Genomic DNA, 13,048 nt, shown 5'->3' with positions numbered 1-13,048 from the left:
CGCTGCTGTTTTCTTTCACCAGGTCCAGACAAAGTCGGTGGCCCAGTGTGTAGAATATTACTACACCTGGAAAAAAAAGATCAGGTTTGCCTATGTTCGGGCCCCAGGCCTGGAAAATGGGGTCAAAAGAAAGCTGGATGAGGCAGACAGAACAGAAACAAAGGTAGGGGATTCTGGGGCAAGGGGTCTCACTGGAGTTCAGTACTGGTCTGGACAGCTACTGACCACCCAGTCGGGGTGGGAAGGGGCCCCTACAGAGGAAAGCATCTCCCTCAGAAGGGTGGAAGGTCGGCACCCTGATGTCATTTCTGCCCCTTCTGCAGACCACTTGCAGCCCTAAGAAGAGACGCCACCGACGTCCAACCCCTGAGTTGAGGACAGAGATAGAAATTTGCAGGGGACAAGGCATCATCACCACCAGCCCAAGTGCTGCTCCCAGGCGGACCCCTGAGCCTCCGGGGCATGGCCAGGGCCAAGGCGCTTTTCCCTGCAGGGAATGTGAGAGGTGGGCAACAGCGCTGTCCCCGGATGCACACACACAGCCTGCCCTCTGTCTCCATGGGCCCTCAGCCCACCTTCGCCCTGCTCTGACCCATGTCCTCTGCTGACTCTGCAGGGTATTTGACAAGATCCAGAGTCGAAATGCCCACATGAGGCAGCACCGGCCTCAGGACCCCGTGGAACCAACTGTAAGGGCAGAGAGACCAGCGAAGGCCTTTAAGCTGAAAGAGGAGGAGAAGGAGGAGGAAGGGGAGCTGGGGCCTGACATGGGCCCCTTGCAGGGGTGATTTGGGCCGTGAGCCGGGGCAAGGCAGCAAGTCATCGGGATGAGGACCTCGGGCCCTTTCACTTCTCTCTTCAGCCTTCCCGAGGTGTTCAGGGCATCCCTCTGCCTCCACCCCCACTCCCCTGCCCCCCACTGACCAGCCCAGCTTGCAAACACAGCGGGCATTGGCCATCAACAGGCAGAGCGCTGCCATCATTGGACACTGACATCCTTGCCAGCTGGTGCCAGAGGCTCCGTTCTCTTTAGGTCAATAGTCTCTCCCCTTCTATTCTCTGGAGCAGAGAGCCTTGTGTGGGGAAACATGTTCGATCTGAGTCCTCACCAATCTTTGCCTCAATTTTGGGGTTTCGTTACATCTGTTAGAGAAGGCCGAGGTGTGGACACCCAGTGGGAAAATAACTCCGGATCTCCCAACATGTCAGACTCCTCATCAGGAGAGTGTGCCCTCTGCATTTAGCCCCTACTCTGACAATGACTTTGTACATTCTTAAGTTTTTTTTGTACAAGTCAATTTGTAAATCTTATTAAATTGTGTTGTTAAGCAGCTATCTTCTGGCTTCTCTGGCCTCTTGAGTCAACAAAGGCTTTAAGGCTCCTGCCAGTCACCAGCGCCACAGAAACGAGTGAGCTTAGTCTCCGCTCTGGAGGGGCCGGGTCCCCATACATTCCGGGAACCGGCCCTGAGGTGCCCACTGCAGTGTGTGTCAGCACCCAGTCCATGCAGCGGACCCGCAGAGACACAGGAGGGACACAGGTGCTCCCCTCAGGTAGCTCACATTTTAGGAGCAGGAGAGCAGCAGGAATAAATAACCAAAGAAGTGGTTTTAGCTATTGCTTTGGGCCATAAGGACAGAAGTGTCAGCAGCGTAGTGACCAGCAGTCAGGACATGACGGGGGTTCCAGTGTGTCCGGGGTGAAGTCAGGGTCTGCCAGCAGCGGCCAGCTCAGCATGCGGATCGCAGCGGGGACACGGATCACCTCCTCCTGCCCCGAGGTCCAAACCAGAGGGCACAGGAAAGAGCACGTTCCTCCCTCCTTCCTCGTGTCCCTTTTTAAGAGCGGGGAGAGCTTGTAACGGTCTCCAGAAGAATGCCTCTGGGTCCATTGGTCAGGACGGGGGCCCATGCTTTTTCTAAACTGATCCTGGCAGTAGGAAGCGATATGGCCGCAGTCATCCTGATATCCAAGGTCTCCTCAGGACCGGGGGAAACCAGCATGTTCGCTCAGGTTTCCTGCCACCTGACGAAAGCGGAAATTCTTCCTGCCAGGAAAAGAAGAGGAAGCATGAGTGGCTACTGGGTCGGCAGCCCTTGCGTCCACCACAAGGTGACAAGAGGAAAATAAGGCAGGGACTCAAATCCTAAAGAGTGACCAGGGTGTGGCAGATGGCGTTATGGGGACGGCCAGGGAAGGCCACCCAGAGGAGGCTGCTGGGGCCACGGTCTGGATTCCAGGCCACGGCATGGCAAGTGCTGCCATGCGAACTAGCGGAGGGTTCAAAGCTCTGTGGCTGCTGTGCCGAGGTTGCAGGTGGGAAGACGGCAAGCCTGGAGAGGTGACAGAGGCTCTCAGAGACGACGGTGGCCTGGGCTGGGTAGCCATAAAGAGGGACAGAAACTCAGGGATTACAGATGCATCTCAGGAGACTCGGACTTACTGATGGGTCACGCTGTGAGAAACCCACTCACTGGTCCAAATTCAGTAAGTGGACATGGAGACAAAGAGGAGAGCGGTGCGAGGCTTTAATGACAGTCTTGCAGGATTGGGAGTCTAGTGGGTACGCACACCTGGGGAGTTTGGCCCCAGTAATTTACCTCCTAGTGCGCGAGTCCCTCCCCTGGTTCCTCATTGGCTGAGTACTGCAGGGTTCACATTCTTTCCCGGACGTCGCCTAAGCCAGTTACATCTTTCTTATTGGTACATTTAAAAAACTCAACCAGGTATAGCCAGGCCCTTATCAATTCCCACCCCTACTCTCAGCCTGAGCAGCTTCCATCACATGGCCTTTTGTTGATACCTTACTGTTAAAATGTTTTAATCCTCCTGGTGGGAGTAAATCACATTTAGGTTTTATGCTGTTTTCTAACGGCTGTGACAGTTTCTCAGGCTTTCCTTGTTTCGGATGCCTTAACAGCTTTGAGACGTCCTGGTCAGGTATTTTGGAGATTGTGCCTCAGTTGGAATTGTGTGTTTTTCTCATGATTAAACTGGAAGACCATAGAGGTGAAGTGCCACTGTCATCACATATTATTAAGGGCACATGTATCAATGTAATGATTTATCACTGTTGGTGTCAGCCTCAGCCACCTGGCTGGCAACGTTTGTCAGGTTTGTCCACCCTAAACTTGGTCTTCCTCCCCATACTGTACAGGAAGTCACTTAAGGAGGAAGGAGTTGTGCTCCACCTTTTTCATTTTGGTATTAATATACAATCACATGAGCAATATTGTGATTACGAGGTTCCCCTGTGTGGGATTGATGGGGTTGATACATAATTCAAGTAAGGTAGAAATCAAATGTATAAGCACACATGACTTGACTGTTTTTCCCACACACTCAGTTGATGTGTAATCAAGGACTGAGTGATGGGAACCAAAGCAGTTCTCATGGCTCGGAGCCATCTTCACACAGTTTGGTATCCTTGAGAAGCGTCGCGACCTTGGGCCAGACTCAAGGCCGGATAATGATGTTTGAGTTCATTGTAAGTTCATTTGCTCAGTAAACATGAGGAGTGTCTTCTCAGCATTGCTCTTGAGCTGTTACGCCTTGAGCCCCCTGGCTGACCCTTTCAGGTCTTCAACAACTCATCACGTCTCCTCCTTTGTCTGCGGCTTAGAGGCAGGGAGGGGACTGACTGGCAAGTGGGGCCGAACAGGGACCGTTGAAAGAGCAGGGAAGCTCCGCTCGGGCTACGCTTGACAGGCAGAGCGGGCAGCTCCGAAGATCGCTGATCCGGTAAGACTCCCGAGAAATCGCGTGTAGGGACAGCATCGAGACGTCAGGACACTATAATGGGCCAAACAGACCAAAGCAGCTAACCGGAGGACTATTTAAAATTACTCTGTGCCCTCCTCAAAACACCAGGAGTGAAAACTTCTAAGAAGGATTTGGCCCAATTGCATAAATACATTAAAAAATATTGTTATTGGTTGCCACCGCAGGGAACCCTCAAACAAATTGGGCTAATGTTGTGAGAGATCTTAAGAAAGCTCATGGACGGGCGATGCTATTCCTTGGCCTGTCTAGTCTTTATGTAACTTGATCACTCTCGCTTTGCAACCTTTACAAACTCCCCCTTTTTAGGGGCTCGCCCGGGATGACCTCAGAGGTGAGTATCAGCACCCAAGCCTGCCTTTTCTCTCCCTGTCCTTATAGAAGGGAGCCGTCTGTGGCACACATCGGCCCGTCAGCCACTTAAATGGGAGGAGCCCGGCTGCCGATGTCAAACTCTCGAGCGACAGTTTCCCCTGCGTCTCCCTCAGTGGATCCCCCGTCTCCCTTGGGAGCCGGGAAAGTCAGCTGAGTGGAGGCCCGGATTCCCTTTCAGAGGCATCTCCTCGGATGCGAGGGACCGAGGAAGGCCGTGGGCACCTGCGAGACTCTAGGCTGAGGCTGCACTTCAGCGGCTTCTGAAAGGCCCGCGTGTCTGGAATCAGATCCCGACAGCCCGACTGGGTGTCCGTGAGGAGCGCCTCTCTCTCTGCCTCTGACTTCCAGCCTGTTTCTTCAGCCTGCCCTGGCCTCTGAGTAAGGCAGGGGGTGTCCCTAACTCTCTTCTAACTTCATCAGTCTCATGGAACCTGATGCTCACCCCCGCAAGGTAGGAGACCCACGCTTTGCTCTTATTCCTGACTTAATGCTGCACTCTTTATCTCATAAAATGTGTCTGGGCACCCGTTAGCCACTTAAAAGATGATTAGCCGCGGCTACCAGTCTTAAGTCTCCGGTGAAAAGTTTCCTGGTGTCTGCCACTCCTTGATCCCCCACCTCTGGACGAACGGGAATGTCGGGGAGTGGTTGAGCCAATTTCCTACTTTCCTATCCTAATCGGCGGACTCCGAGGGTGGACTGGATCAGTAGACCGTGGTCCTTAGATCTCAGCTCCGGCTGATTGATCCTATGGCGCTGAGTGAACCTCCAGCTAGGCTGCTGCCTATGCGAAAGATGCAGATGATCCCGACCTCTTATCTCACAGATCAGATTTCTTACAGTAGGTGATTAGCAGGATAATTCCCAAGCAGTGAGAGAAACTGGTGTTTAAGGGTATAAACCCCACCATAAATGTCCGTAACAGTCTCTGAATTTTATCTCTCCCTTTGCAAGGGTTCCTCTGCTCCCTTTCAAAGCAGTCCTTTAAGGCCTGCGCCACTTTTTCCTGTGTAATGTAATGTAAGTGGTGTCTGTAAAGCCATCAAGCTGAAAGGGCAAACCAATAAGTAAATAACTCTATTCTGTTAACTCCTTTCCCTAGAGGCAGTCGTCCTGGAGCTAAGCATTTCCTTGTCTGCAGCCCCAGGGAAGCGAAACAACCCTGTGCCTCAGATCAGGACTCTAAGCAGTGAAGAAAAGTCACACAGTCCCTGCACTTATCAGACAGGCAGGGGCCTCTCGAGGAAGGACTAAAGCTCAGGCAGAAGAAACTAGGAAAACTGAGAGTAATTCAATCCCTAAACTCTAAGAAAGAAGTGTCTTATCTTCTGCACATAAACCTGGCCTCAACACAAACACTGATTAGAGAGGCTTGGCCCCTGAAAGAAGTATGCGATATAATGTTATGCAGCTAAATATATTTTGCCACAAGGAAAATAGTGAAAAGTCCCGTGCACTACTACAATATGGAAGTAGTTTTCTAAATTCCTTTAGTGAAAATCTATTCTACTTACTGGTTCATCATGATCCTTGAAAATTGGGAAGTCTTAAACTAGACTCCCTGAGGTAGAAGAAATTTATCTTTTACAACACAGCCTGGCTTTAAATGACTGGTGCTAGAATTGTACTTGCATTTCATTTCCAGCCCCCTGGACACACACAGTCCGTATCAGTTCAGAGCCTTTGTCGGCCCTGTTAGTCTGGGGCCATCTAAACCTTAACCCAGTTACGTAAACTGCTCGCCCTTAGAGTGTATTCTTGAAAACTGAAGTACTTTAATCAAGTAAGCTAAAAAGAAAGAAGGCAATTGAATATTAGTAACTCAAATCTTTAATCAGTTTGTCTGTGTATATGTTTATGTATGAAAAGTGTTGCTAACTGTAGTCATTATGTCTCTGTATGTTTGTGTGTCTAAGCATGTAAATGAAAAATACTTCCTACCTCTGGATGGTATTAATAAAAATTGATTTAAACACAGCGCTTGTGAACACTGAGCATTCTAAAACTTCCAGAAAATCTAATAAAAAATGTTAAGCATTAAAGCTAATTCAAGTTTAAGTGAAACGGACATGTCCTTATAGTTAACAACTGCCAAAGTTTACTTAAAGTCATATAAGTTGATGTTACCTGTTAAATATTTCAAGAAGATGCTTAAAGAAAAGCTTGACTTTGATGTTTGGTAAAAGTTTTATATGTAATCTGGCATGGTTGCTAAAAATAAGTAAACAAGTGTAGCAAATAAACATCTTAATAATAATACTGTATTAATGTATAATGGTATATATATCTGCAAACAGCCTGAGAATTTTTGTGGTAACCAAAATTCTTAAAGTTTGCTAAGTTATATACACATATTTTGTGCTTAATGAGAAATTGTGCTGTAAGGCACATTTCCAAAAATGATAAAATATGTTCATAGGTGTATCAATCTGAAGAATGCTAGTGTAACAGTTTACAGTGGCCTGTTTTTCAGTGTTCACTGAAGGTTAAGGTACCAAATGGTTTTAAGTTCTAGTGAAAACTACTTACTATAATAAGGAAAACATTTCTGTATGCTAAAGAATGTATGTTTTAATAAGAGAAGGTATAAGGAATAGAAATGCATTGTATAGGAAGAAAAAGAAGATAACTATTCAAAAGTATAGCTGTTTGTTTAAAGACAGTGAACACTGAATGTAAAAGGAATGTTGTAAAAAGTTTATAAAAAATTGATATAGTCATGCTATGTGAAAATAAAGGAAATAAATCTTGAAATCAAATACACAGCAAGACTAGAATTTTTGTTTGTTAAAAGAACAAAAGTTTATTTCTCTACCTTTAATGTTGAAAGATTGTAAAAAGTTTTCTGATTGTTTATTAAAGCAGTTTCTTATGCTTAAAGTCTCAATGAATGGTCTGAGTATTTAAGAAAATGAGATCTTAATATTAAAAAGACTAAGCTAAGTGTTGTTAACTACATAACCTGCATTTGCTTTTAAACTTTCTTATCATCATTCTGGTTAAATAATAAGTGTTATTTAATAACTATAATTCTATTTAGGCAGGTGCCTTAAAAACTTTTGACAACTTCCCAAGACCAAATTTAGAAAAGTGTTTTTACCTCTAATTAACTCTGATATTTTCCAGAGGGCCCCTGGAACATGTCAAAGGAATTTCTTCTCCTCATCAAGGAAAATATTTGACTAACTTGGCGTATTTCCCCGATATGTGTTTGCCTGGAGAGCGCTGTCAAAGGGAATGATGCCAAACTTTAGTACTGAATGTTTTATGTTACAGAAATAGCACTCTTCCCCCTAAGACGCTTACTCCTGATGCCCAATTAAATTTACCTGTTAGCACTGCTAGCATCACTGACTGTGTATGTACTCACTGTACTCATGTACCCTCTTACTGTAATTCCACAATCAATGTAAAATGGTCTTCTGGGTATAGACTTCCAGATGGTTGGGTATTTTTGTGTAATGGCAAAACACATCAAGCCCTTTCTTCACGCTACCGAGGTGTTTGTGGGGTGGGACGCATTCTTCCTGATCTAATAGACCGTCTGGATATAAGCGTAAGAGTCGTCTCCGAGCTCTGCCGGCAGATTGTGATGGAAACTTGAAACTTGGAGACCCTGCTGCTGTTGCAGTTCCTCCTGCCGGTTCCTGGACTTGTCGTAGGAATGCAGAAAGAGATCCCTAAGCTGGCCTGTGCGTACAGCAAAACAACAAATTGGACTGCTTCTATATTATGGGAACTCAACCCAGAACTGGGAGAAGTGCGAGCTGCAGAGCCTCAGGATCGCGCTGCTGTGGACCGTCTGCTGTTAAAAGAGCACGTAGGATGTGAACAGTTTCCAAGAATGTGTGGTCTCAATTTGTCTGATTCTTCTCAAACTATTCAGAATCAATTAGATGATATCCATCATATTGTCAATAAGTTTTCACAAATGCCTGGGTTACCTGACTGGTTTTCTTGGTTTCGTTGGATATGGCCAGTAACTGTAGGCCTGCTTTTACTATGTATCTGTATTCCCACTTTGTTAATGTGTGTACGCAATTTAATTAGTAGTTTGTTAAAACCTATACATGCTTACGTTACTCTACAGGAAATCATGTCAAAGAAATAATCAATCTTCTCATATTCTCCTCCATCTGCTACTTCTATAGCTTTTTTTCTTCCTTTCAAAATACAGCTCTTTACTAGAATTCGTGCCTCATACTTAAAATTGCTGTGTATCATAATCCTTTTCACTGGCAAAGATGTCTTAAAGCAAGTGCTGGACATAAGCCACGGGGCATAAATCTGTAAAGAAGTGGAAAACTAACCTTTTCAAAGGATATTACTTCTCTCTCACTTACCAACTTTACATCTCCCTGTATGGCCCCGGAAGATGGCTGGTTAGCCAGAGACGGGTAAGATTCCTCAAGGGAGGAACAACCTAAGACAGGCACAGTCGCAGGGGGGCCATCAGGTGAGAGATGGGGGGCCAACAGAGGTGAGGCTTAGAACCTCAACCCCCCAGTTTTGAGAGAAATCTTCTGCACCCGTGGATGTTCTGTTGCCCTTGCCCAGCTCAGACCAAAACACAGTCTACAGGCACAGACCTGCTCACCTGCACCTACCCTCTAATTGCACTACATTTATTTTCTATCTTTGCTATCCTTTACATAAGTTCAAAACATAGACTTTTATTTTATACTGTAGAATGTAAAGAACTATTCTATGACAAAAAACCTTCTGTTAGAACTGGTTTACTTATTATACTCGTATATCTTAAAAGAAAAGGGGGATATGTGGGATTGATGGGGTTGATACATAATTCAAGTAAGGTAGAAATCAAATGTCTAAGCACACATGACTTGACTGTTTTTCCCACACACTCTGTTGATGTGTAATCAAGGACTGAGTGATGGGAACCAAAGCAGTTCTCATGGCTCAGAGCCACCTTCACACAGTTTGGTATCCTTGAGAAGCGTCGCAACCTTGGGCCTGACTCAAGGCCGGATAATGATGTTTGAGTTCATTGTAAGTTCATTTATTCAATAAATATGAGAAATGCCTTCTCGGCATTGCTCTTGAGCCCCCTGGCTAGTCCTTTCAGGTCTTCGACAACTCATTGTGTCTCCTCCCTTGTATGAAGCTTAGAGGCAGGGAAGGGAACACCATCCCTATTATCAAGTCCCCCCCACATACCCCCTTACAGTCACTGTCCATCAGCATAGTAAGATGCTATAGAGTCATTACTTGTCTTCTCTGTGGTATACTGTCTTCCCCATGTCCCCCCTCCACATTATGTGTGCTAATCGCAATGCCCCTTTATCCCCTTCTCCCTCCCTCCCCACCCCACCTCCCCAGTCCCTTTCCCTTTGGTAACTGTTAGTCCATTTTGGGTTCTGTGAGTCTGCTGCTGTTTTGTTCCCTCAGTTTTTCTCTTTGTTCTTATACTCCACAGGTGAGTGAAATCATTTGGTACTTGTCTTTCTCCACCTGGCTTTTTTCACTGGACATAATACCCTCTAGCTCCATCCATGTTGTTGCAAATGATAGGATTTGTTTTCTTATGGCTGAATAATATTCCATTGTGTATATGTGCCACCTTTTCTTTATCCATTCAAGAGATGCTGTCTTTTTAAGACTTTGATACATCTTTAACTTTGTGTTTATTGCTGTCCGAGTCTCAGCAAAGATACTCTTCTACTCAAATAACCAACATGGTGATCATTCTCAAATATACCCACTTATCCTGAGGGGAAAATGTTTTCTCAGAGTTTAGCAAATGATGGCAAAAAAAGGGGACTCCCTGCATTCCAATTTATATTTGCCAGGACAAAATCACTTCCAAGTCTGGTCACATACTATTTCTGCCACAGCTTTAGGTGAATATACTATTAAGAAAAATATCACGTTTTCAACTTGAAATTTAATCTACTGGCCTCTGTATTACAAAAGTCACATGGAAATGAATATTATGATTGTATTTTATTAATCAACACACCCATATTTGATATATTTCACTTACTAGAAAAATTAATTCAATGGCAATTAGGTAACAAAATGTACTGGTTCTTTCTAAATATATCATAGGAGCATGTCTAGATTTCAGCAAGATACCTGAAAGTACTGTTAGATTATGAAAAAGCAGCAAGAAAGCTACTTAGAAAGATTTCTATAAGCCTCCTATTTTGCATTTAAATAAATCAGTTATTGTTTATGAACTTTTTTCCTGGATTGCCAATATTCTCAGATACTCTTAAGAAAATGGTATTGAAGGAAATGATTGGGAAGAGGAAGCTGGAATCAGTGGGCACAGTAATTCCCATCGGTTGAAGGTCTCCCTTCATTGTGCATAAAGTAACCAGCTGGGTAGGGATGTGGGTCCTATAAAACAAAACCTTACACTTTCACTCTTCAACACTGCACTTCAGTAAAGATATAATTAATACAAACTCCACCACCTGCAGAGAAGCGAGGGAGTTTGAGGACTCTGGGAGAGTGGTCTGGACGGCCTGGGCGGCAGGAGCTCCCGGGGCAAGGCGTCCACACAGCCGTGACGCCACAGCCTGAGAATAAAAACATATGACAGACGTTAAATATATGAATGTCATTAAAACAGTCAATCACCTTTTTGTACTAAAAATAAGAGAAAGAATAGATTTCAACCATGGTATAAATTTTTAGTTTTCTTATACATTTATGAAGGTGACTAAAGGGTCACCTAAGAAGGCTGAGACATTTCTCTAAGGTACTTTTACAAAAAACAAATTAGATCCTCACAATCTTGGTATGAGGATGTACTCCATAATGGAAGAGAGAAAGACTAGATTAGACTTTTAACATCTGTGTAGTGATTTTTACCATTTATATACATTTCCTGTAGGCTGTCTCATTTGCTTCTTATAACTCCCTTTGAGTGCCTACTTGAATACAAACAGGAATAAAATGTATTTCCTGCCCTCCTGGAAGATACAGTCATGGCTTTCCTTCATTACACATTTTTAGTATTGTGACTTTTTTAATATAAGTAAGTGAACATCAAGTTTGGCTGTACATTGTAAGAAAAAGATAAGTGGAGGTGGGGAGAAGAGGAGCAGAATTTGTGTTTATGTTAAGGCAGCCTTGAAAACATAAAGGAAGCCGAGGCAAAGAAAACTGGACTGTGGACTTTCAGGCAGAGGGCGAAGAGCTCCTGTGTGAAGGGGGGTGAGGGTGAGCGAGTGGGGGAGACGGCGCGCCTGGTGCAGGGCAGGCCGTGAAGCCGGCCAGGCTGTTCTGCTCTGGGAAGGAAGCTGAGGAATGGACGCTGGACCGCCCCGAGCTGAGCTTGCTTAGACACACATCACCCCAAAACTCTTCCCAAGTCAGAAAAAGGGTGCATCTTTGAGAAAACGTTGGAAACTAGGATGACTCAACAACTACAAGAAATAAATTAGACCCCAGTGAACACTTGGATAGAGAATCAGTCAAAGAAAATGTGTCTGCATATTCATGCCTCAAAACAAGATAGATTCTAATCACTTCAGTAAAAACAATAAGCAGTGTGTAGCCATCAAAGCTAGTAAGTACAATAACTATTAATAGCTAATACCTACTTAGTGCTTACTATGTCAGGCACTATTTAAAGCATTTTACATACATTAACTTGTCATAAAAACCTGAGACATAGGTATCACTGTTCTTATCCTCATTTTACAGACAAGGAGACTAAGGCACAAAGAGGTTCCATGACTTGTCCAAAATATCCACTATTTAAGAGGTGCAGCATCTTAACTACTACTTAAGTTATATTAGACAGCACTGGTGTGCATTTGCTTAATGGCACCTTATTATATTGCTGCCTTTTAGTAAACAAAAAATATTTCTCAAGGTTTTCAAGAATTCACTTGCACCCATAGTCTTTCTAGCACTAGTTTCTCTCTCAACATCTTGGGTTTTTAGCTGTGACTTCTCAAAAGGGAGTTTCCAGAAACTCTCAGCTGGAGAAACTTATATCATGTTGGACAGATGCCCAAACATTACCCAGAATAGGTGCTGGAGTAGACAACTTGGACTGGGCTGGACGGGAATAGGAGCAAAGGTAAGACTTTGATTCAGTCATAATTGAACCGAGGGACCAGGTCAGGAAAAGAGAAGCGTGTCTACGGCACTGAGAATAAAGGTGCTCCATAACATACTAGGAAGGGCCAGATTCAGTGTATACCTGTGGCATCACTATTTATGGAAAATAGCAAGAAATGAGGCTGGAAAACAGACAGGATCCCAGCCAAGAAGAGCTCCCCATCGTACTAAGGAGTGTGACACCGAAGGGTTTACGCCGGAGTCACAGGATCAGACGGGATTCCAGAAAGGACCATCTTCCTCTCCCCTCCCCACTCCCCACTGCCCCCAGCTGTGGGGCTGCACTTCATCCGTCTCCCCCAAGATTTGTAGCCTATTAAACTAGTCAAAATATGAAACAAAGTCTGTGCAGAGAGAAGAGAATGGATCCAAGGAATAAACAAACAAACAAGCCTCCACCAGACTTTTTATGGGGCGTTGGAGACTGAGAGAGAAGGACTCCAGAAAAAGCTGACATTACTGGGGTGCATCTGGGTGGATAAGGGCACCTCCGCTGAGACACACTCCTCAGGGGGACACATGGAGGGGGAAGGACATGACTTCAGGTTGGGACGTCCGAAGTTCTCAGGGCCCAGACAGACACCCAGACAGATGGAGCCGTCAGGCATCCCAGGTGAAGGGGCGGAGCTCCAGGGGGTCGGCAGGTCTCAGGAGCGAGGAGGACTCACAGAGGACACTAAGGAAAGGCAGCTAGACGGCGGCAAAGGGAGAGCCACAGTGTCACTGTGAGTCCAGGAAGGAGGACGCTTCAGAGCAGAGGCTGTGACGAGTTTCATGAAGGAGGTAGAGTCA

General features: G+C 45.2%; 1 protein-coding gene and 1 long non-coding RNA gene across 2 annotated transcripts in view; both read left to right on the top strand.

Moving 5' to 3' along the window:
• LOC140846978 (zinc finger protein 541-like) overlaps positions 1-1,335 on the top strand; it is a 38,273-nt gene extending 36,938 nt beyond the window's left edge. The window contains 3 exon segments of the mRNA XM_073225595.1: positions 23-163; positions 324-505; positions 617-1,335. Of these exon segments, the coding sequence (XP_073081696.1) occupies positions 23-163; positions 324-505; positions 617-788 (495 nt within the window). The 3' untranslated portion in view covers positions 789-1,335.
• A 733-nt stretch (positions 1,336-2,068) lies between these two features.
• Positions 2,069-8,072, top strand: LOC140847017 (uncharacterized). The gene is made up of 3 exons (XR_012126600.1): positions 2,069-3,742; positions 4,163-4,607; positions 5,259-8,072. It is a non-coding gene; the product is annotated as an uncharacterized lncRNA (long non-coding RNA).
• Positions 8,073-13,048: the final 4,976 nt, after the last annotated feature.

This window comes from Manis javanica, chromosome 17 (assembly GCF_040802235.1).
Source record: "Manis javanica isolate MJ-LG chromosome 17, MJ_LKY, whole genome shotgun sequence".
NCBI classification, from domain to species: Eukaryota; Metazoa; Chordata; class Mammalia; order Pholidota; family Manidae; genus Manis; species Manis javanica.
This window is presented reverse-complemented; position numbering and strand designations above follow the sequence as displayed.